This window comes from Callithrix jacchus, chromosome 4 (assembly GCF_049354715.1).
Source record: "Callithrix jacchus isolate 240 chromosome 4, calJac240_pri, whole genome shotgun sequence".
In the NCBI taxonomy this organism is placed as follows: domain Eukaryota; kingdom Metazoa; phylum Chordata; class Mammalia; order Primates; family Cebidae; genus Callithrix; species Callithrix jacchus.
In genome coordinates, this window is record NC_133505.1 from 91159649 (window position 1) to 91184397 (window position 24749).

General features: G+C 41.6%; 1 protein-coding gene across 2 annotated transcripts in view; it reads left to right on the forward strand.

The window, feature by feature from the left end:
• NT5E (5'-nucleotidase ecto) overlaps positions 1–13212 on the forward strand; it is a 55317-nt gene extending 42105 nt beyond the window's left edge. The window contains exons 4-9 of one of the 2 annotated variants that reach the window (XM_003732703.6): positions 1434–1631; positions 2624–2778; positions 4734–4839; positions 5710–5859; positions 7100–7300; positions 11235–13212. In XM_003732703.6, the coding sequence (XP_003732751.1) occupies positions 1434–1631; positions 2624–2778; positions 4734–4839; positions 5710–5859; positions 7100–7300; positions 11235–11398 (974 nt within the window). In that variant the 3' untranslated portion in view covers positions 11399–13212. The remainder of the gene's footprint in view (positions 1–1433; positions 1632–2623; positions 2779–4733; positions 4840–5709; positions 5860–7099; positions 7301–11234) is intronic. The other variant, XM_035296256.3, reaches the window with a different exon arrangement.
• Positions 13213–24749: the final 11537 nt, after the last annotated feature.

The following is a 24749-nucleotide window of genomic DNA, read 5'->3' on the forward strand; positions in this document are numbered from 1 at the left end:
GACACAAAGATGCAAATAAATCCTGGGTTTGCATTTGATTTGGTAAGTGGCCTTTCACCACCAGCTTGCAGACTTAAGGGAAAAAAAATACATGGTAGGCTTTGTGGGTAGTAAAGAAAACCTAAGCTCCCATACCTCACAGCCTGGCTTTTCAGTCTGCCTTCTCCCAACCCTTATCACATACCAGCTGTGTGATCTTGGGTACTTTGTCTATAACAACCAATTTTCTTGTCTGCAGAGTATAGATAATAGAGGACCTGCCCCATGGGAAACTTGGAGGACTAAATGAGATTAAGCCCAAGGCCTGGCTCATGGCTGATTCTCTTAACAGCTTCATGTGTGTAATCAACATGTGCCAAGTTATCTGGACCCTCTATAAATATACAATAGGAAGGACCAGTCATGGGTATGATGAGGGAGATGATAGAAACAGTAGTGGGGTCAAGTGAATCTGTCCCATAGTCTCTAATTTGAAACAGCTGAACTGTGCTATTGTCTCCTTGGAGGTAAGCTATAAGTCATAGTGTACCTCAAGGCGGGCTACAGTTAAGGAACTTAAATGTACCAAGTGATTAAAGGCTGGGCTGCCTGCTCCCTGTATGGCCACACTCTCTACCCTTCTGCCTACTCCCTACTATCCCAGGCAGTGGCAGGTCTCCTAGCTTCTGAGTGGTGAGCAGTTCCCATACCTCCCCTTTGAGACAGAGGCCTGCAGAACCTGGCTGGCTGGGGTGGGGAGTGTACATGCTGGTCGGCCCCCAGGGTAAATGTGGCTCTTCTAAAAGATACCTGAAGGGATGCAAAATTTAGCAGCAAACCCCAAGAACAGCCCTTTGTCACCTCTGCATTTTCTACCAAAGATTTTAAACTTTGACGTCTATGTCTGGCATTTCTAGAGATTGTTATTCCCTCATAAGGGAAAAAATACAAACTTATTGTATATTTACTGAGCATCTACAATGGGCCAGGCACCCAGCTAAGGAGTTTAGATATTTAATCCTCTCAACAGCCCTGTAAAATAGGTATTGTTTAAAATGGATTTCACCCACTTCACAGGCAAGGAAATGGAAGTACAGTACAGTAAAGTGGTTTGGCCAATCCACCTGGCTAGTGAGAATAGAGCCAGAGTCAGCCTAGAGGTAGGACACTTTTAGCAGCGTTCCATCTTTGTGTGCCCCACAGCACAGGCACAATGCCCGGGGCTTAGGAAGAGCTTGGTAAATGCCTGCTGAGTTGAGAATGGTAGGATTCATGTACCAAAAGGGCATTCAAAAACGGGCAAATACTCAGGCGGGCTCTGAAAGACTAGCTATGTAGAGCGACAGATGGCGAATCATCAATTTAAAACTCTGTCATCCAGCCAGTTGGCCTGATGGCCTGTAGCCAGCCATGTACAAAGCCTGACTTGATCAGTGGTGGCTCTTTTATTTCAGGCAATCCACCTTCCAAAGAGGTGCCTGCTGGGAAGTACCCATTCATTGTCACTTCTGAAGATGGGCGGAAGGTTCCTGTAGTCCAGGCCTATGCTTTTGGCAAATACCTAGGCTATCTGAAGATCGAGTTTGATGAAAAAGGAAATGTCATCTCTTCCCATGGAAATCCCATTCTTCTAAATAGCAGCATTCCTGAAGGTATGTGAAATTCAGGGGAATATTCCACCCATCTAAAGTGCAGATAGGTGAATATTTTCCTCATTCCCTTTTTCCTTTAATATTTCAGGGCAAGACTGTAATACCGTTGAAGAATTTAGCTTCTTCCTTAAGTTTACCGTCTTCATGGATAGATTTAAAACACACCCAAATGCCAAAAGCCCCACTTGTTTCTTCAAGTCTTCTCAGCATTACTCCTTCCTCTGCCTTTTAAAATCTTGATCCTGACATGCAAAAGCCACTCTCAGCTTGTGTTCACAGGAAAGATGATAACTGAAGCAAAGGGGTTCAAATTGGGCAGAGCAGAGCTCAAGTCCTGGTCCCTAACTAGAGGTAGTATTCCTTGAGCAAGTTGCCCAATCTCATGGACCTCAGTTTCTTTATTAAATGAGGGAGTACCTTATTTTTTACATCTGAGTCTCAGAGTAAAGATACATTTTTATGTCACTGATTTTTGTATGTATACAGAATACACTCCTGTGCTTCTTTCGTCTTCCCTTTTCTGTTGACTACGATCATGTCACAAAGGTGAGGTGCACAGCACCCAGGAGAGCCTGTAGTCACAAAACAGGCTTCTCAGTAGCCAGATGGGAAAGGGGTTCAGGACCACACTGACAGCGACAGCCCAGCTGCACCTCAGCAGGTCCTTTACAACGGCTCCTGGGCCTTTCGGAGTCTCTACCACGACCAGTAATGCTGTCCCAGGTGGACAATGGGTACCTCTTACAGATGTAATTAAGTTGGTAGATGTTCAGCATATTCTTAAATTAAGATGCATTCCAACTCTTATTACCAGGAAACAAAATAGAAGTTCCTAAAGAAATTTCATGGTCGAAACCAAAATGCACACAAATGTGGTAAAGAAATGTGTTCTAACAGCAAGTAGGCTAGATGATCATTCCATTCCTTTTCCAGAATTTAGCCCAGTGTGAGATTTGCTTTAATTGTAGGCTACCTTCTTTTCTTTCTTCTAGATCCAAACATAAAAGCAGACATTAACAAATGGAGGGTAAAATTGGATAATTATTCTACCCAGGAATTGGGGAAAACAATTGTCTATCTAGATGGCTCCTCTCAATCGTGCCGCTTTAGAGAATGTAACATGGGCAACCTGATTTGTGATGCTATGGTAAGTCATCTGCAGGAGTGAACATATGCTAGGGAGGAAGGAAAGGAAGAGGAAAGAGGAAGGAAGGATGCAAGAAGGGGCAGAGCGATAGCTATAAATGAAAGATTTCAAAACATTTTTAGCCAGGATGGTGGCATGTGCTTATAGTCTCAGCTACTCAGGATGCTTTAGTGGGAGGATGGCTTGAGCCCAGGAGGCTGCAGTGAGCTATAATTGCACCACTGCACTCCAGCCTGGGCAACAAGGCGAGATTCTGTCTCTAAAATTAAATAAATATGAAAAATAAATAAAACATTAGTGCCTAAACAAAAGCCTGATATAGCTTCATACTCAGTACCTTCTTAAGGTACCAAAAGGCGATCAGGTAACTACCAAAGTATTGCTTTACAAGAACTAAAACCTTTATTTTAAGGTGTTCTTAGATGTCTGAATTTTGGATGTTGTTTTCATTTTGTAAAATGATACAAATGCACACTCTGCTACTCTGGAGGTATCAACATAATAGATAAAGCATATCTGCTTTGATATAACTTGGCCATACTGTTTTTCCCTCATCTGTTCACTTGGCTCCAGAGAACCTTGTCCTGTGTGACAGGAACCTCTTTCACAGGCACAGAAAGACAACACACAGTTTTAACGATAATAACAAGTCCCGTGGCTGAGCAAGATCACCTCTGAAGAACAAGCCCTTGTCTACTTATCTACAGGCAGAATGGCCATGATAGCTCCCTGGGGGCCCTGTTGAGCCAAGGTCTCCTACATCAGACTCACCACTTCCACAGGCTCACAGCCTGCACCCAGGGGAGTAATTTCTGTCAGTGCTTGGCATGTGATGCCCAGTGCCCAGGATACAACTGCACTCAATAAATGCTTGCCATGTAAATGACAATTATGCTAATGCCAGGATGAGACTCAGTGTCTCAGCACCATGCAGTTAATGCTAGAGAAGTAGTCAATGAAAAGCTAGTATATAATGTTAAGAGAAGTCTGGAGGGAAACACCCCTAGCTGTTGGCAGGGCTTATTCCTCTGTTAAAGAGCCTAGAACAAATAAAGGAGAGCTTTGGGGTTTCTTTCTATTTTCTTTGAGAAGGAGTCTTGCTGTCTTGCCCAGGCTGGAGTGTAGTGGCGCAATCTTGGCTCACTGCAACCTCTCTCGGGTTCAAGCAATTCTCCTGCTTCAGCCTCCTGAGTAGCTGGGATTACAGGCATCCAACACCATGTCCGGCTAATTTTTATATTTTTAGTAGAGATGGGGTTTCACTATTATTGGCTAGGCTGGTCTCAAACTACTGACCTTAGGTGATCTGCCTACCTTGGCCTCCCAAAGTGCTGGGATTACAGGTGTGGGCCACGCCCAGCCTTTTTTTTCCTCTAAATGAGAAAGTATTCATTTCTCATAACTAAACATATAGTTTGTAAAAGAAAAATAAGATGGATGTGATTCTCCCCAGTTTCGAAAGGCTGTCCCTGTCTTTCCAAAACTGCCAACTTGAGAATCAGCTGGAGACATAGACATGGAGACCAGGTTCTCTTTGGCATGAGGTCTGGTGTTGAGCAGGCCTTAGGGCCACGCCTTCGGAATCAGGCAGGGGGCCCCAGCCTGCCCTGGAGAAAGAAGCCTGTGTGGGAGTGGCTCTGCAGGCCACCTCACATGGGAAGCCCAGTCCCGACACCAGGGCTACAACCAGGAGACTATCTTGCCAAGGCCCACTGCCCTGAAAGTATGGGGGTTCTAGGAGAGGAAACTAAAAGTTTGACATGAACTGGTAACAGTATCATATTTTTACTTCTCAGAGCATAAAACTAGTTCTAATTATAGTTGAGAAATCCCTGAGAACACAGTAGCAGGGAAAAAGTAGCTTTATTTCCTCACTAGAGCTAACCATATTCCTGGAGCTGATCCTAAGAAAGAAGATCCAAAATAACTAATGTAAATTTGTGCTATTGTTGCAGATTAACAACAACCTCAGACACCCGGATGAAATGTTCTGGAACCATGTATCCATGTGCATTTTAAATGGAGGTGGTATCCGGTCGCCCATTGATGAACGCAACAACGGTATGCTCTCAGGCCCAGCTCCTCAGTGTGTCATGTTCTCTCATCTCCTTTTCTGCTGGGGTTCTTGCCCTGAACGCACCCATGTGCAGCCTCAGTTCATCTCTGCTGCCAGCTGTACTAGAATTATTAAAGTCTAGGATCTAGCCTGAAGGACACACACAAGCTTGTGTGTTCTTATATGTATTCACACACAGAAGCTGCAGCTAGGGTTAGTGGAACTCAAGTGTGGTCTGACTTCCTGACTTACAAAGCTAAATACTGGTTGATTCTGATTTATGCAAACTATCAACAGTCTCCACTTTAGCATCTGAAAAGAGACAAAACTACCAATCTTCTGTCCTGGAAAAGACATACCACTGGATTAAAATGTTACTTTAGTATAGTTACAGATATCCAAGATTATATAATATGGCAAAACAAATCAACTAGACAAAGATTCAAGACACTCTTGCAGCCCTCCCTGATTTACTGTAAAAACCAATCAGCATCAGTATAAGGCCCCAAATGCATTCCATTGCCAAACAGGGACATACGGCAGGGACACACTTTGTCTGGAGGAACTGAGCAACACAAACAAACTACCAGAGATCCAGCCCCAACCTGGGAGATCTAAGACTGAGCACAGTGAACTTCTGAGGCATAGCCATTTGTGAGCTCCCACCATCTTGCCCAATGGTGGAGGCCAGGGCCAGAGGCCTCCTAAACCCATTCCTTCCCTAAGTGTCAGAAACCACTTACACATAGCTGATGCTGCTCTAAAAGCCTCCCCATGCCCTCCTCATTTATTTCCCCAGCCCTAGGGAAACTGGTCATGGGTTTAATATTTACTCAAGCTATTTTCCTTCTTGCCTCATCTGTGACTATCCTCAGGTACAATTACCTGGGAGAACCTGGCTGCTGTATTGCCCTTTGGAGGCACATTTGACCTGGTCCAGTTAAAAGGTTCCACCCTGAAGAAGGCCTTTGAGCACAGCGTGCACCGCTATGGCCAGTCCACTGGAGAGTTCCTGCAGGTGGGCGGTAAGTCACCCATCCTGTAGGGCTGGGCCATCCAAAGTGATGTGTGTGGGATTTCCTGCTGGTTGGCTCAGCTTCCCCCTCACCAAAATTCCTATGGTCAGGTGGGTTTGGGTTTTCCCCCATCCAATACCAATACATCATCCTTTAATGGCTGTGGACTCTCAGAGCCACTGAGATTAGGTTGGGGTCAAAGCCCAAAAGCCCTGGCAATAAACAGTATTTGCCAAGTCTGATTTGGTCATCAGATAGGCCCTCTAAGCAGATCATCTGCTTTGAGGTCTAGTTTCTAATAAAATCTTATTTATGCATTCAATATTCTTTAAAAACAAAAACAAACAAACAAAAAAACCCTCTCCTCTGTTCTACTCATCACTGCCTGGAACCATGCCAAGATTTAAAGGCATGCTGTCCAACTGGTATTAACCAGGATGATTCCTGGAAGGAGCAGCCTGCTGCACAGACACACCTGAACAACTGGTTCTTGGCCCACTGTGTCTTGGGACAAGTTCTCAACCCCTCTGGGCACAGGGAGAAAACCTTTCCTGTTTATCTCATGGACTGCAGTGAAAGTTGAACAGAAATAAATGCTTCCCAAATTGCCAAGGGCATCTGAAACACTTTGTTAATAATTAATTCCACAGTCCAGTGAATTAATCCTTTAAAAGTAACCTTATTTTACCTGGAAACCATAATCTGACCTCATTTTTTAACCAGTGGGGCGCTACCCTACCGCCTCTGGGGCAACCTGGACATCCTCCATTTTCCCAGAAGGGAGTTGAAGGAACAGTAGTGTTTTGATCTCTAGGGAAGCACTGCATAGCTATATGCCTTGTGAAAGTTGCCCAATTCCAAATGATTACCATTTAATGATCTTCAAAATTGTATAATGCTCTGTGCCTGTCATCTGTTTCTCACTAAGGCCACTGAACCAAGTTACTAGGCCAATTCAGGATTTTGAAGGAAAAACAAAAAAAGATGTGGTTTCTTCACGTACAGTCACTCTTTGCCCATTCTGATCCAGAGCTGGTTTTCCTTCCAGTGGTTCTCATATGTCCTGGAAGGACTCAAGGATAAAGGGTGGCTGCAATGTCACAATTCTCTTGATAAAATTTCACTCAAGTTTAAACCAAAGGAAAACCACAGCCCCATGCCCCAATTCTACAGCTTGGCCAAAATCCCTTTCTTAGAAAACAGAAATCTCCCTTTGGATCCAGTGAACACAGACTCACTTCTTTTCTAGGAATCCATGTGGTATACGATCTTTCCAGAAAACCTGGAAACAGAGTAGTCAAATTAGATGTTCTTTGCACCAAGTGTCGAGTGCCCAGTTATGACTCTCTCAAAATGGATGAGGTATATAAGGTGATCCTCCCAAACTTCCTGGCTAATGGTGGAGATGGATTCCAGATGATAAAAGATGAACTGTTAAGACATGACTCTGGTAAGCACAAGTGTCTCTTCCTTCCTCTAAAGAACAACAGAATTAAACCAAGAAGGGAGCTATTAGTGGTGCCAGGAGGGCAAAGTGACTCCCTGTATTGCTGACTCCCTCCTGCTTTGCTTGTTGGAAAGCAGCAGCACAGCACAGCAGAGAGGAATATGTAGCCTGTCACTCGCCAAGCACACATACTCCTCCATCCAACCCAGAGAGAAACCATTTGTAAATCAAAACTGTTTTTAAATCCTTTTAACTACATCTAAGCAGCCATTTAAATTGTGAAATATGAGTTTTGCATTTACAAAAAAATCACACCTCTGGAATTTTAGGACATGGAAAATCATCACATTGAATCGCCTAAATTTTCCTTCTTGAAGCAGCTTTCTCTATGAATCGGCCAGGTAGATGAGGATAGGGTAAGCGCTGCCCTTTCAGCACAGTGGTTGGTGGTACAAATCATAGGAACAACCATACTTGATGTCAGTTGGTATTTCTGGCAGCACTGAGGAACATTATATGCCAGACTCACTTTTAGAAATCCAGTTGAGAGAGATCCAAGATGGCTGATCACTAGCAGCTCAGGATTATAGCTCCCAGTGAAAGCACAGAGAATGAGAGGATGTCACACTTTCAGACGAATTTTTGTTGCTCATGGACCAGGAGATTCCCAGCGGAGGAGCCCCATGGGTCACCCGCGCAACTCTTGTGGCCAGCGTGGTGGTTCTTGGTGTGGAGTAAACAAGACTGGGTCCCCTTTTGGTTGACGTTTGGAGCTCCGAGAAGGCAGAGTCGCCTATTCAGCTGACTGAAGGATGGACTCAAGAAGGAAGCCAGACCGGAGATTCCCAGGCAGAAAAGCACCATCAGTCTTAATGCCACTGTTTAAGCCAGTGCAGTGGGTTGCTCAGATTCTGGCGCTGGGAATCAACAAGTTGGACGTCCACTCAGAGACTTAATTAGAAAGTCGGGTATTACAAAGACGACAGATGGATAAATTTATAATGATGGGAAGAAACCAGCCTAAAAAGCCTGAGAATACCCAAAATCAGAATGCCTCTCCCTCTACAGGGGATCACACTTCCTCATCAGCAACAGAACAAGGCCTGATGGAGAACGAGTGTGTTCCATTAACGGATGCAGGCTTCAGAAGGTGGATGATAAGAAACTTCTGTGAGTTAAAAGAACATGTTCTAACCCAATGCAAAGAAACTAAGAACTTTGAAAAAAGGTTTGACAAAATCCTAACGAGAATAGACAATTTAGAGAGGAATATAAGTGAATTAATGGAACTGAAGAATACAATACGAGAACGCTGTGAAGTATGCACTGGTTTTAACAGTTGAATTGATCAAGCAGAAGAAAGGATATCAGAGGTTGAAGACCAACTTAATGAAATGAGAAGACAAGATTAGAAGAAAGAGTAAAAAGGAATGAGCTAAGTCTCCAAGAAATATGGGACTATGTGGAAAGACCTAACTTATGTTTGCTAGGTGTACCTGAATGTTATGAAGAGAATGAATCAAAGCTGGAAAATATTCTTCAGGATATTATTCAGGAAAACTTTCATAACCTAGTAAGGCAAGACAATATTCAACTCCAGGTAATACAGAGAATACCACAAAGATATTCCTCAAGTAGAGCAACTCCAAGACACATAATCATTAGATTCACCAGGGTTGAAATAAAGGAGAAAATTCTAAGGGCAGCTACAGAGAAGGGTCAGGTTACCCATAAAGGGAAGCCTATCAGACTCACAGCAGATCTCTCAGCAGAAACCCTACGAACTAGAAGAGAGTAGGGTCAATATTCAATATCCTCAAAGAAAATAATTTTCAACCCAGAATCTCATATCCAGCCAAACTGAGCTTTATAAATGAAGGAAAAATAAAATTTTTCATGAACAAGCAAGCACTCAGAGATTTCAACACCACCAGGCCTGCTTTACAAAAGCTTCTGAAAGAAGCACTATACACAGAATGGAACAACCAGTATCAGTCATCCCAAAAACTGACCAAAAGGTAAAGAGTATCTCCATAATGAAGAATCTATATCAACTAATGGGCAAAATAGCCAGCTAGCATTAAAGGACAATATTAAACTCAAAAATATCAATATTAATCCTAAATTTAAATGGATTAAATGCCCCAATCAAAGACACAGAAAGGAAAATTGAATAAAAAGTCAAAACCCATTGGCACGCTGTATCCAGTTCCATCTCATAAGCAAGGACACACAAAGACTCAAAACAAAGCTTTGGTGGAAGACTTACCAATCAAATAAAGAGCAAAACGAAAAAAAAAAAAACAGGACTTGTAACTTTCGTCTCTGACAAAATAGACTTTAATAGTAACAAAGACTAAAACAAAGAAGGACATTATATAATGGTAAAAGGATCGATACAACAATAGGAGTCAATGATCATAAATATATATGCACCCAATATAGGAACACCCAGATACATAAGACAAGTTCTCAATAACTTATAAAGAGACTTGGACTCCCACACAATAATAGCAGGAGACTTCGACACCACATTGTTAATATTCGATGGATCAATGAGATAGAAAATTAACAGGGACATTTATGATTTCATCTGAGACCTGCAGCAAGTAAATTCAGTGAATATCTATAGAATTCTTCACCCCAGGTCCACAGAACATACATTTTTCTCAGTATCACATTACATCTATTTTGAAAGTGACCACATAATTGGAAGTAAATCATTCTTTAGCATTTGTATAGCATTTCACAGACTTAAATGAAATATTTTTTTTTTAAATTTAGAAAATTAGAGATTTAGAGAACTATAGAGTAAAAAAAAAAGAAAGAAAGAAAGAAAGAAATCCAGTTCAGAGTCACCTTATGTGCATACCTTAGGCTGACAAGAGAGCACACCTCCCCTTCCTCTTCCTAGGGCAGAGACCAGAATGCTTACAAGACACACAAGCAGCTTCCTGGCATCTCTGGGAAGTTCCTCCAGGATACTCCTAAGTCTTACCAGGCTGGACTTGTCATTTTAGCTGCTTATCCAAAGGAGGGTGGAGGGCAGAATCAGACCAAAGGAGGCAGCCTTTCCTGGAAGGAAAGGTGCTGGCTTCTTCTGTCCCTTCTATGACAGAAGATGGAAGGGCTGGCCTAAAAGCCCCATGAGACAAAGAGGCTGATAGCCATCAGCTGTGTACCACTCAAGCCTAGACTGATGGGTGTCACAGAGAAGGAGCTCATGCAGAAGGCTAAGGAAGCCCTGGACCTAAGGGTTCTCAACCCTAGCTATACATTAGAAACACTTCAGGAGCATTTTAAATTAAATACCAATGGCTTGGCCCCAGCTCTTAAGAGATTCTAAGGTAACTGGATTGGGGCTAAACTCTTCCAGTGATTCTAGTCTATACCCTGAGGTGAAAACCACTGAAGAGAGAAGAGTTCTTAAGTATTGGAGTGATCTTTTTAAACTAAAATTCTGTTGGGTCCCCATAGATTTCTTGTAGCTATAGGCAATTAGCATTTATCACCTGTCCTCTCTTTTGTAAAGGAAACCCCCTAAGTCCCGTCATCAATTATGTGAAAATAATTATTGGGCAGACAAACAAAAGGAAGCCACTTTTATATCTCAACTAATTGCTCTTGACCCAATTCCCTAATGCCCTTGTTCTGGAGCGCTTCAAAGGCTGTGATGTCAATAACCTCTTTCTAGTCATCTCAGAGCCGAGACAATTCTACTTCCCCCAATTACCCAATATTGAACAACAGACACATTTCACATCTGGAGCATGAAAAAACAATCAAATTCTTTGTACTTATGATCACCACTGTTCTTGTTTTCTCTGACACTTTACCCGCTTATGAAGTAGCTTCCTTTTATAATTACAAAGGGCTGCCTTACTATTGATTGATAATTATCTTTTCTGTAGTTAAAATCATGTATTTATTTTTCTAGGTGACCAAGATATCAACGTGGTTTCTACATATATCTCAAAGATGAAAGTAATTTATCCAGCAGTTGAAGGTCGGATCAAGTTTTCCACAGGAAGTCATTGCCATGGAAGCTTTTCTTTAATATTTCTTTCATTTTGGACAGTGATGTTTGTTTTATACCAATAGCCAAAAATTCTCCTTGCCATTAACTTGTGAAACTGCATTTTCATTTTTTCAAGTGAGATACAAATCTGCCTTTTAGGACCTGGCTTTAGTGACAGCACAGATCATCTTCACAGGCTCCTAGAAGCTGAAGGTTAGAGCATTATAAAATGAAGAGACTGATGTGATCGCTCAGGGTCAGTAACTTAGTGAGTTAGAAAAAAAAATTAACATAGGGCCCTATATGGAGAAATTATATTTGGTTTACATTTCCACTATAGTTTACATTTCTAAATTTTAATAAAATTTTACTAATGATTTTTAAACCACACTTTTCTTCTTCATATCCATTTCTAATCCATCAAACAGCTTATGTTTACATAAAATTTTATCATTTAGAAGGAAGTTTTAAGCAGACTGTCTCATTTGATGTCCACAGCTTGCTTTTGGAAGTAAAGACAGATGTTCTTCCCACCTGTCAGATGAAAATACTAAAGCTCAAAAAAGGCTGACTTGACCATACAGCTAATGCCAACAGATCCAAGACCTAGACCTAGGTCTTTTGAACTCAAGTCCAGGACTCTCAACTATCTCAAGTTACTGTTCTGAATGATACTTAGTATCTCCTCTCTTCATAATTATCAATAGCCCCAAGCTCACGGATAACAAATTCTGCCTTATTTCTTGTCTCTATTTTTTCACTTTTTAGCTCCTGTTACAATAGCAAGTTTAATGGTTAAACACAGGATACCATTCTCTCTTGAAACATCCATGTGCCTTCGATGAGTCTGAGAGCAAGCTGTATAGTAGATAATGGAAAGGACAGAAGCTGCAAACGACAGACAAAGGACAGGGGAGAAAGGAAAGTGAAGAACAGGACACCAGGACTGGTTTATATCATAAAAGAGCAAGAGCTAAAGAGCATTTACACATTAAACAGCTACTTGTTAAGCATACTACCCATCAGATGGCATTAGTTGTTATTTTATGTGATTCCATCAGTTCTGCCTTTGCCCTCTTTCTTCTTCCTAAAATGAAGGTATCATGAGAAGAGAACCTTCTAAGATAAGCTGTAATTCTAAACCAGTAACTGTCCCTCTTGAGCAAGCTGCCAGCACTGTACTTATTCGACTCATAACACACATGCCCAGTTATGGAATGTCCAGAGTTCTGGAAGAAATGACTTTAAGAGGTATTTTCTTAAAGTACATTTTTGAAGTAACTCTGCCTCCAAATCTGAACAGTCACTGTAAATCATTCTCAAGTCCAGATATGAGAACTCCTGCTGCAAAGTGGGACCCTCTGAGTGGGTGTTCAGGAAATATCCATGCTGATGAAATTACTTAGGCCCAAAGAACAAATACTTAAGGAGGAAGTGGAACCATGTGAGCCTGCTCAGCTCAGTGTAATAATTCAAGAAATGGGGGACTTCACCTTAAAATAGTGTGAAAATGGCAGCTAGAGGTTTGGATAGGGAGTATGTTTGTTTCTTAGTGTTTACAAATATTAAGTACTCTTGATAAAAAAAATATACTTTTAAACTTCATAACCTTTTTATAAAAGTTGTTGCAGTAAAATAATAGTCTCAGGTCTATGCATATATGGATTAGCTGTAAAAAAAAAAAAAGTCAGTAAGATTGTACAAGGTAAATTAGAGAAAGGTACATTTAGGGCTTTTTATGCTTGGCCAGTAAAATAGGGTAAATCTTATTAGCACAATTTTTTAAAGAACTTTTTTTAAGTTTCCTAAATGTGTGTATGTATTATACAGTGGTATAAGAAATGACTTTCAACCACTTTGCAACTGTAGATTCCCAAAAATAAAATTGAAGATATGCTGTTTGGTCTTTGATAGTTGTTTCTTCTCTCAATCAAACACCTGTAACTCAAGACAATATGCCTAAAGGAAAACTCTGGCAGATTTTCACTGGTATCATTTGTCTTGATCATAAGCCACTTGTCTGATAACCCTCCTTCTCCCCTCACACCCCTAAAATGAGAAGAAAAATGCATCTAATTTTTAAGTAGGAGAGAAAAGTGAGTGGTATTTTAAGGAAAACTACTAAATTTGGCGGCTTTGATATACAGAATCTGATATAAAAATGGTTTTGAGGCTAGTACTGATTGCTAAAAATAAAAATTTTCAAGATAATGTTGAGGATTTTAATGTACTGGCTGTGGGCCCAGGAATCTCCGTCAAGCATACGAATAACACAGTAAGTTGGTTTCATCGTACCTCAATCAGTCAGACACAGTAAAACCATGTTAGTGCCCTTTGTTTGTTTGGGCTATTAGCCCGTTCTCATGCTGCTACTAAAGACATACCCGAGACTGGGTAATTTATAAAGAAAAAGAGGTTGGCCAGGCACGGTGGCTTACACCTGTAATCCCAGCACTTTAGGAGGCTGAAGTGGGCATATCACAAGGTCAAGGGATCGAGACCATCGTACCCAACATGGTGAAACCCCATCTCTACTAAAAATACAAAAACTAGCTGGGCATGGTGGCACACATCTGTAGTCCCAGATACTCAGGAGGCTGAGGCAGGCAAATCACTTGAACCCAGGATGCAGAGTTGCAGTGAGCCAAGATCGCACCATTGCACTCCAGCCTGGGCAACAGAGCGAGACTCCATCTCAAAAAAAAAAAAAAGAAAAAAGAAAAAAAGGTTTAATGGAGACTTACAGTTTCATATAGCTGGAGAGACCTCACAATCATGGCAGAAGGCAGAGAAGGTGCAAAGGCACATCTTACATGGAGGCAGACAAGAGTGAGTGAAGGGTAACTGCCCTTTACAAAACCATCTCATGAGACTTATTCACGATCACAAGAACAGCATGGGAAAGACCTGCCCCCATGATTCAATTACCTCCTACTGGGTCCTTCCCATGACATGTGAGGATTATGGGAGCTAAAATTCAATATGAGATTTGGGTGGGGACACAGCCAAACAATAGCATTCTGCCCGGCCCCTTCCAAATATCATGTCCTTCCATTTCAAAACCAATCATGCCTTCCCAACAGTCCCCCAAAGTCTTAACTCATTCTAGAACTAACTCAAAAGTCCACAGTCCAAATTCTCATCTGAGACAAGGCAAATCCCTTCTGCCTATGAACCTGTAAAATCAAAAGCAAGCTAGTTACTTCCTAGATACAATGGGGGTACAGGCATTGAGCAAATACAGCCATTCCAAATGGGAGAAATTGGCCAAAACAAAGGGGATACAGGCCCCATGCAAGTCCAAAATCCAGCAGGGCAGTTGTCTTAAAGCTCCAAAATGAATTCCTTTGACTCCACATCTCACATCCAGGTCAGGCTGATATAAGAAGTGGGTTCCCATGGTCTTGGGAAGCTATGTCCCTATGGCTTTACAGGGTACAGCCCCGCTCCTGGTTGCTTTCACAAGCTGACATTGAGTGCCTGCAGCTTTTCCAGACACATGGCGCAAGCTGTAGGTCAAGCTACCATCTCACAGCCCCCTTCTCACAGCTCCATTAGGCAGTGCCCCAATGGGCCCTCTTCTCACAGCTCCATTAAGCAGTGCCCTAGTAGGGATTCTGCATGGGTGGGTTCCAACCCCACATTTCCCTTCTGCACTGCCGTAACAGAGGTTCTCCATAAGGGCGCTGCCCCTGCAGTAAACTTTTGCCTAGACATCCAGGTATTTCCATACATCCTCTGAAATCTAGGAAGAGGTTCCCAAATCTCAATTCTTGATTTCTGTGCATCTGCAAACTCAACGACATGGAAGCTGCACCAAGGCCTAGGCTTGCACCCTCTGAAGGCATGGCCTGAGCTGTACCTTTGCCCCCATTAGCCACAACTGGAGTTGAAGCAGCTGGGATGCAGGGCACCAAGTCCCTAGGCTGGCCACAGCAAGTTGGGAGGATGGTGCCTAGACCTGGCTATTTTTCCCTCCTAAGCCTCTGGGCTTGCGATGGGATGAGCTGCTATGAAGGTCTCTGACATGCCCTGGAGATATTTTCCCCATTTTCTATTGTCTTGATGATCAGCATTTGGCTCCTCCTTACTTATGTGCATTTCTGTAGCAGGCCTGAATTTCTCCCAGAAAATGAGTTTCTTTTCTATTAGATCATCAGGCTGCAAATTTCCCACTTTTTTCCCATTATGTGCTGCTGAAGCAAGTACAAATCTTTCAAACTTTTATGTTCTGCTTCTTCTTAAATGTTTTGCCACTTAGAAATTTCTTCTGTCCAATAGCCTAAATTATCTCTCTCAAGTTCAAAGTTCCACAGACCTTTAGGGCAGAGGCAAACGGTCATCAGTCTCTCTGCTAAAGCATAGCAAGAATCACCTTTGCTCCAGTTCCAAATAAGTTCCTCATCTCCGAGACCACCTCAGCCTGGACTTTTTGGTCAAAACCATTCAACAAGTCTCTAGAAAGCTCCAAAGTTTCCCACATCTTCCTGTCTTCTTCTGAGCCCTCCAGACTGTCCCAAATTCTGCCAGTTCCAAAGTCACTTCCAAATTTTCAGGTATCTTAATAGCAGTATCCTATTCTACTGGTAACAATTTACTGTATTAGTCCATTCTCACAGGGCTAATAAAGACATACCCAAGACTGGGTAATATAAAAAGAGGTTTAATGGGTTTGCAGTTCCACATGGCTGGGGAAGACATATCATGGCAGGTGAAGGAGGGGCAAAGGCACATCTTACATAGCGATGGACAAGAGAGCAAGTGCAAGGGAACTGCCCTTTATAAAACAGATCTTGTGACACTTTCACTATCACAAGAACAGCATGGGAAAAACCCATCCCCATAATTCAATTACCTCCCACTGGGTCCCTCCCACGACACATGGGGGTTATGGGAGCTACAATTCAAGATGAGATTTGGGTGGGGACACAGCCTTAAGATATCAGGATGCTATAGTAAAATACAATAGGATGGGTGGCTTATAAACAACAGAAGTTTATTTCTGACACTTTTGGTGGCTGGGGAATCCAAAAGCAAGGCACTAGCAGACTTGGTGTCTGGTGAGGGCCTGCTTCCTGGTTCACAGATGGCACCCAACCGACTGTGTCATTACAAAATGGAAGAGACCAGACAACTTTGGGGCCTCTTTTATGGGAAGCACTAATCCCATTCAAACCCTCATAACCCAATTACCTGTCATAGGCCCAAACTCCAACATCATCACATGAATGATCAAGTTTCAACACAGGAAGTTTGGGGTTAAACAAACATTCAGACCATAGCAGTAGCTGCCTTCGGCAGTTTGCCAAAAGAGTAGGCTGGGTTTCTTAAGAGGAAAGTTTAGGCTGCCAATAGGTGTCCTTCAGAAGACGCTGTTACCTCTGTGAGTATGTAGTCAAATGGATGTTTGGTTTGGCAAATAGGTGTCCTTCAGAAGAATTTTCTGCCTCTGTGAGTATGTAGTCCCATGATTGTTTTGGTTTGGCAAGAAGCCATAACTGCTTGCCAAGATTAGATAAAGTTTCCTGTATTAGTATAAGTTTCCTGGGGCCACCGTAACAAACTGGGTGGTTTAAGTGACAGAAATGTATCATCTAACAGTTCTGGAGGCTAGAAGTCCAAGGTCAAGCTGGCAGTGTTGGTTTCTTCTGAGGGCTGTGGGAGAGAATGTGTTCCGTGCCTCTTTCCCAGCACCAGGTAGCCTCTAGCCTCAGGCATCCTTGGCTTATATACTGGATTAGTGGCTGCTCTATAATGACTTCATCTTAATTGTCTGCAAAAACCTATTTCTAGATAAGGTCACATTCATAGTTACTGGGGGATTAGGATGGAAGTCCCGTCACAGGCTTCAAGATCTTTTTGGAGGACACAATTCAACAGATGAACAGTCCTCAGTACAACTCCATCATAAGCTGCAGCAGCCCTGGAGCAACATACAGCTATATGTCCTATATACTTTGTAAATGAGATGTTATCATTCATGTGGGTTTTTTTTCTGACTGGCAAAATCAAAGACATTTTAAGTTCCTTTAGCTCCTGACCAGCAAAAGGAACCAGTTTTGTTATCCAATGCAGTGAAGGGAGGAGGTTTGGAGTTTTATAATAAAATGGGAGGATCTCAAATCTCTAGTGAGTAGTACCTCTGAGGCCTCCAAGAACATAAATACTTCATGAAAGACACTGTTAACTCTAATCCATGACAAGGATGGTTGGCATATTAGTTACAACTGTGAAAATGATACTATACAGATTATTCAGTAGGATACTTGGTTGGAAAAAAGTATATTCTGTAACCAAAAGACATTATCAGAAGGGTATCAGCTTGCTCTCCAAATCAAGCAACTTGGAAAGCTAGCCTATAAAATGGACAGCAAGCAAGAAAAGCAAGGCATGGCTAAAATCCCTCCACAAGAAGAGTCTTAGTATCCCTGGTGCTGCACGTCCCAGACTAAGACTGGAGAGCTGCTGGGTTCACCTTCGCCACAGCTAAAACCCAGAAGGACCTTTGACTATTCTTGTGGGTTGGTATGTTGCCTACATAGAGATGGGAACAGCTGAGCCTGGTTCAAGCCCAAGTTCATAAAGATAGAAGGCTGACTAAGGAATGAACTCTATCTAGCCTTTTGGTTTCTGATATAGTTTGGATATGCATCCCCACCCAAATCTCATGTTAATTATAATCCCAAGCATTGGAGGTGGGGCCTAGTGGGAGGTGACTGGATCATGAAGGTCAATTTCTCACAAATGGTTTAGTACCATCCCCTTGGTACTGTTCTTATGACAGTGAGTTCTCAGAAAACCCGGTCATTTCAAAGTGTGTGGCATCTCCTTGCTCTCTCTCTCTCTCTCTCTCTCTTGCTCCTGCTCTGACCATGTGACGTGTCTGCTCCCACTTTGCCTTCCGTCATGATTTTAAGTTTCTTGAGACCTCCCCAGAAGCAAAGCAGATGCCAGCACCATACTTGCTGTACCACCTGTATAACTGTGAGCTAACTAAACCCCTTTTCTTTATAAATTACCCAGAAATGGCCCCTATGAAAATGAATATGAATTCATTTACAAAAATATGTAAAAAATAACATTAAAAACAAATAAAATTACCTTCTAAGTCTTTCTTAAAAACATTTTAACTTTCCCTTCAACAATGTATATTCACATGTGAGATATCCAGATTTGTATGAAAGTCAAAAATGCCAGATAAGTAAACAAAATAACCTTTTTTTAGTAAGACAATCATTAAATAATTTGTAAGCATGTGAGTAATAAAATGAGCCCCTAAGATATTTTGAAGTATTATTTTATAACAATAAATAAATATGGCTAATCAAATTTTTAACTGAGCTTGATGTTCTTAATTGGATGTTGATTCTTTGTTCACTTCTAAACTCCACAAATGAAGGAAGGAAGGCTATAAATTTGAAGGCTAAACATGTTTTATTTTACTAGTAAAATCACAATGCATAGACTTTATACATTAGCATTTATACAGTGTTCCTGAAAATTTCACTAATTTATCACATTGTGAAACTGATTATATGATCATAAATTTTGTTTCTTCACTAAGAAATATTAATAGCATCATGCCTGCTCATTTACAGCGTAGATGTATCATTACTCTGCTTAAGTCTTCTTTATCCTGTCTTGCCTTATTCCTCATTGAAAATCTATCTCTGGATAAAACTGAAAAGAGATCCCACATACTACTGGAGAATAAAAGTCATAATGAACAAATTAGTACTGTAACCTTAGTAAATGCTGTTCTCTAGAACTACAGTACTAATAACGTAGGCTTCTGGTCCCTTGATTATTGGATCACTGCTTAAAATTCTACCCATCCTCATCCCATTCAGGAAAGCCCACAACATGCAAATAAGTGAGAGTAGCATTAACCCTTTTTTAATAATACCAAGCCTGAAACACAAACACATCATACAGCTGTAAAAAAGTATTTTCTTTTATTATATTTTTATTCTATAAGCTTTTTTTCTATTTTAAAATTTAATTTTTTTAAAGACTGGGTCTTGCTCTGTCACTCAGGGTAGATAGAGTACAATGGTACAATCACTGCTCACTGAGGCCTTGACCTCCTCGGCTCAAGCAATCCTCTCACCTCAGCCTCATTAGTAGCTGGGAATACAGGGATATGCCATCTTGTCCTGCTAATTTTCCTATTTTTTTATAGAGACAGGGTCTCACTATGTTGCCCAGACTGGTCTCAAACTCCTGGGCTCAATGGATCCTCCTGCCTCAGCCTCACACCTGTATTCCCACCTACTTGGGAGGCTGAGGCAGGAGGATCCCTTGAGCTCAGGATTTCAAGGCTGCAGTGAGCCACAATCACGCCACTGAACTCCAGCCTGGGTGACAAAGTGAGACTCCACCTCATAAAAGTTTAAAAAACAAAATCTAAGACACACAGTAGTGTAAGCCTACACAGGGATGGAATCATTAACATCACCATCTTCTACCTCCACATCTTGTGCCACTGGAAGGTATTCAGAGGCAATAACATGCATGGGGATGTCCTCTCTTAAGATAACAATGCTTTCTTCTAAAATTCCTCCTGAAAAAATCTCTCAGGCTTACAACTCTTTTTTTGTAAGTAGAAGTACAACCTTAAGTAATGCTAAATAGTATAGTAAATATACAATCCAGTAACATAGTGGTTTATTATCAATTTTATATAACTAGAGATACTGTAGACTTACTTTGCACTAGCATCACCACATTGTGCTATGACATGAAGATGGCTACATCACCAGGTGAAAGGAAATTTTCAGCTCCATTACAATCTTACAGGGCCACTGTCAGATATGCAATTCATCACTGACCAAATCATCATTATGCAGTGCATGATAGTACTGTTTTTTCCTATACATACATAACTATGATAAGATTTAACAAAAAATTAGGCACAGTAAGAGATTAGCGATAGCTAACAATAAAACAGAACAATTATCATGACATACTGTAACAAAAGTTATGTGAGTGTGATCTCTCAAAATGTCTTATTGTACTGTACTCACATTTTCAGACCTTGGTTGATCTTGGGTAACCAAAACCTTGGAAATCAAAACTGCAGATAAAGGAGTACTACTGTATAGTGGACTAAGAAGACATACTCATTTGTTTCTTCCTTTGATCAGTCATTTGTTATTTTAATATTGATTGTAACTGAAATTATAACTTGTACATACATCATTATACAGTCTGCTAAGAACAACAGTGGGCAAATTAGACTTCTGTTTATACTTCTTTTGTAAAAACAAATTTTTTAGGAAGTCAATAAATGGTAATTTAAATGTTAACTTTCACCATTTTGTAGAATCTTCTAATATATAACTATTATCCTCAACAAATTCACACAGGAACAGAAAACCGAATACTGCAAGTTCTCACTTACAAGTGGGAGTTGAACAAGGAAAATACATAGACACACTGAGGGGAACAACACACACTGGGGCCTGTGGCAGGGGACCAGGAGGTAACAGAGGAAGGGAGAGCATCAGGAAGAATAGCTAATAGATGCTGGGCTTAACACCTAGGTGATGGGTTGACCTGTGCAGCAAACCACCATGGGGCACACATTTACCTACGTAACAAACCCACGCATCCTGCACATGTACCCTAGCACTTAAAAGTTGAAGGAAAAGAAGGTAATACTTTTAACACAACCTTACAATGTCCTTTATAAATTTCAAAGTGTTTTCACATCTGTTTAACCTCATTGTATCTCCCCCAATCAGAAAAACTGACAGCTCTGTTTACACAAACAAATTTCAAAATGTGTTCTTCATGAAGCTCATACACTAGACACATACAAAAATAAATAGAAAGAAATATGTAAAGCAATTTTTAAAATAAATAAGGGAGCATAGTTTTTAAAGAAATCCAGAGAGTGATTACATCTAAAAAGAAGTTCTTTCATGGTACAACAGTGACAAGAACATGAGGACTAGAGAGATTTAAGTCAAACTTTACCATTCTTTCAGGCCCCAATATCCTCACCTATAAAACAGAAGAAACACCATCTCAGGAGGAAGATCCAAGATGGCCTATTAGGAGCAACTCAGGATTGCAGCTCCCAGTGAAGTGCAGAGGGTGAGTGGACATCACATTTCCAGATGGATTTTTATTGCCCACAGACCAGGAGATTCCCAGGCAGAGGAGCCCCACGGGTTGCCAGTGCGGCTGTTTTGCTGGTGCAGCTGTTTTGCCAGCGGCCCAATGCAGCGATTCTCTGTAAAAAATACACTAATCTCAGTGCCCTTTTAGCTGGCGATTGGAGCTCTGGGAAGGCAGAGTTGCCCATTCATCTGATTAAAAACAGGACTGAAACAGGGAGCCAGGACAGGAGATTCCCGGGCAAAAAAGTGTCATGAATCTCAGCGCCGCTGTTTCATCCAGTGCAGTGGGTCACCACATGGGAAATCAGAGATCCCAGCCCCTTTTCAACAGGCGACTACAACCCCTGGGAGAGAGTCAACCGTTCAACTAAATAAATAAGGCCCTGAGGCAAAGAGCCACATGATCAGGCTTGGCTGGTCCCACCCCCACAAAAAAAAAAAGCAGTTGGAAACACTCTGGGTTGAGAGTTTCAGAGCAAGCACAGCTAAACCTGGGAAGGTCCAGCTCTGTGGGGGAGGAGCGTCCACGTTTACTGAGGCACTCCACCACAACAGAGGTAGTCTGTCATTGCTGAGGCAGCCCACCATTGCTGAGGCAACCCGCCATTACACAGAGAGTCCACCAATACAAAGGTGGGCCACCATTGCCAAGGCAGTTCTAACCACACCCATATAAACAGGACTGCAGGGAAGCTCACACAGCAACTGGGCAAAGGGCACAGCAGCTCAGCAAAGCCTCTGCAAGCAGACAGCGACTAGGCTGCCTCCTTGCTGGGCAGGGCAGCCCTAAAAAGAAAGCAGCACCACAAGGTAAACTCATAAATAAAGCCCTAACTCCCCAGGACAGAGCATCTGGGGAAAAAAAGGGGTTTATGAGTTTTGCTGCAGCAGACCTAAACGTACCTGCCCAGCGGCTCTGAATGAACAACGGAGCTCACAGCTAAGCACTTGAGCTCCTATAAAGGACACACTGTCTCCTCAAGCAGCTCCCTGACCCCCGTATATCCAAAGAGTCACCTCATAAAGGAGAGATCAGACTGACATCTGGCAGGTATCCATCTGGAACAAAGATAGCAGAAGAAGAAACTGGTAGCAACGCTTACTGTTCTGCAGCTACTGCAGGTAATCCCCAGGCAAGCAGGGCCTGGAGTAGACCTCAGCAGTCCTACAGCAGAGGGGCCAGATTGTTAGAAGAAAAACTAAGAAACAGAAATAACTTCATCATCAGCAAACTGGACATCCACTCAGAGACCCAATCTGAAAATCAGCAACTACAAAGAAGACAGGTGGATAAATCCACAAAGATGGAAAGAAACCAGCGCAAAAAAAAAAAAAAAAACCACCCGAAACCAGAGCACTTCTCCTCCTACAAGGGATCACAACTCCTCACCAGCAAGGGAACAAGGCTGGATGGAGAATGAGCATGATGAAATTACAGAATCAGGCTTGAGAAGGTGGGTACTAAGAAAATTCCGTGAGCTAAAAGAACATGCTCTAATCCAATGTAAAGAAACGAACACCCTTGAAAAAAGATGTGACGAAATGCTAACGAGAATGGACAACTTAGAGAGGAATATAAGTGAATTGATGGAGCTGAAAAACACAAGAACTTCACGAAGCATGCACAAATTTCAACAGCCTAATTGACAAAGCAGAAGTAAGGATATCAGAGGTCGAAGATCAACTCAAAGATAACAAAACAAAAAGGCAAGAATAGAGAAAAAAATGGTAAAAAGAAAAAAACAAAATCTCCAAGAAATATGGGACTATGTGAAAAGACCTAATCTACCTTTTATAGGTGTACCTGAATGTGACAAAGAGAATGAATCAAAGCTGGAAAGTACTCTTCAGAATATTATCCTGGAAAACTTCCCCAACCTAGCAAGGCAGGCCAATATTCAAGTCCAGGAAATACAGAGAACACCATTAACATATTCCTAAAGAAGAACAACCCCAAGGCACATAACTGTCAAGATTCACCAGGGTTGAAATGAAGAAGAAAATGCTAAGGGCAGCCAGAGAGAAAGGTTGGGTCACCCACAAAGGGAAGCCCGTCAGACTCACAGCAGATCTCTCAGCAGAGACTCTACAAACCAGAAGAGACTGAGGGCCGATATTCAACATCCTTAAAGAAAAGAACTTTAAATCCAGAATTTCATATTCAGCCAAACTAAGCTTCATAAGTGAAGGAAAAATAAAATCCTTTGCGAACAAGCAAGTACTCAAGAGATTTTGTCACCACCAGGCCTGCTTTACAAGAGCTCCTGAAAGAGGCACTACACAAAGAAAGAAACAACTGGTACCAGCCACTCCAAAAACATACAAATGGTAAAGAGCATCAACACAATGAAGAATCTGCATCAACTAACAGGCAAAACAGCCAGCTAGCATCAAAAGGCAGGATCAAATACACATATAATAATGTTAACCCTAAATGTGAATGGACTAAATGCCCCAATCAAAAGACACAGACTGGCAGATTGGATAAAAAGCCAAAAACCATCGGTGTGCCTTATCCAGGAAACCCATCTTGCATGCAAGGATACACAAAAGGCTCAAAATAAAGGGATGGAGGAAGATTTACCAAGCAAATGGAGAGCAAAAAAAGCAGGAGTTGCAATTCTCATCTCTGATAAAACCTACTTGAAACCAAGAAAGATCAAAAGAGACAAAGAAAGATATTACATAATGGTAAAAGGATCAATGCAACAAGAAGAGCTAATGATCCTAAATATATACACACCCAATACAGGAGCACCCAGATACATAAGGCAAGTTCTTAATGACTTACAGAGACTTAGACTCCCACACAATAGTGGGAGACTTTAACACCCCATTGTCAATATTAGACACATCAACCAGACAGAAAATTAACAAGCATATCCAGGACTTGAACTCAGACCTGGACCAAGCAAACCTGATAGACATTTACAGAACTCTCCACCCCAAATCCACAGAATATACATTCTTCTCAGCAGCACATCACACTTACTCTAAAATTGACCACATAATTGGAAGTAAAGCACTCCTCAGCAAATGCAAAAGAATAGAAATCATATCAAACAGTCTCTCAGACCACAGTGCAATCAAGTTAGAACTCAGGATTCAGAAACTAACTCAGAACAGCACAGCTTCATGGAAACTGAACAACTGACTCTTGAATGATGACTGGACAAACAATGAAATGAAGGCAGAAATAAATATATTCTCCAAAACCAACGAGAACAAAGACACAACATACCAGAATCTCTGGGACACATTTAAAGCAGTCTCTAAAGGAAAATATATGGCAATAAGTGCCCACATG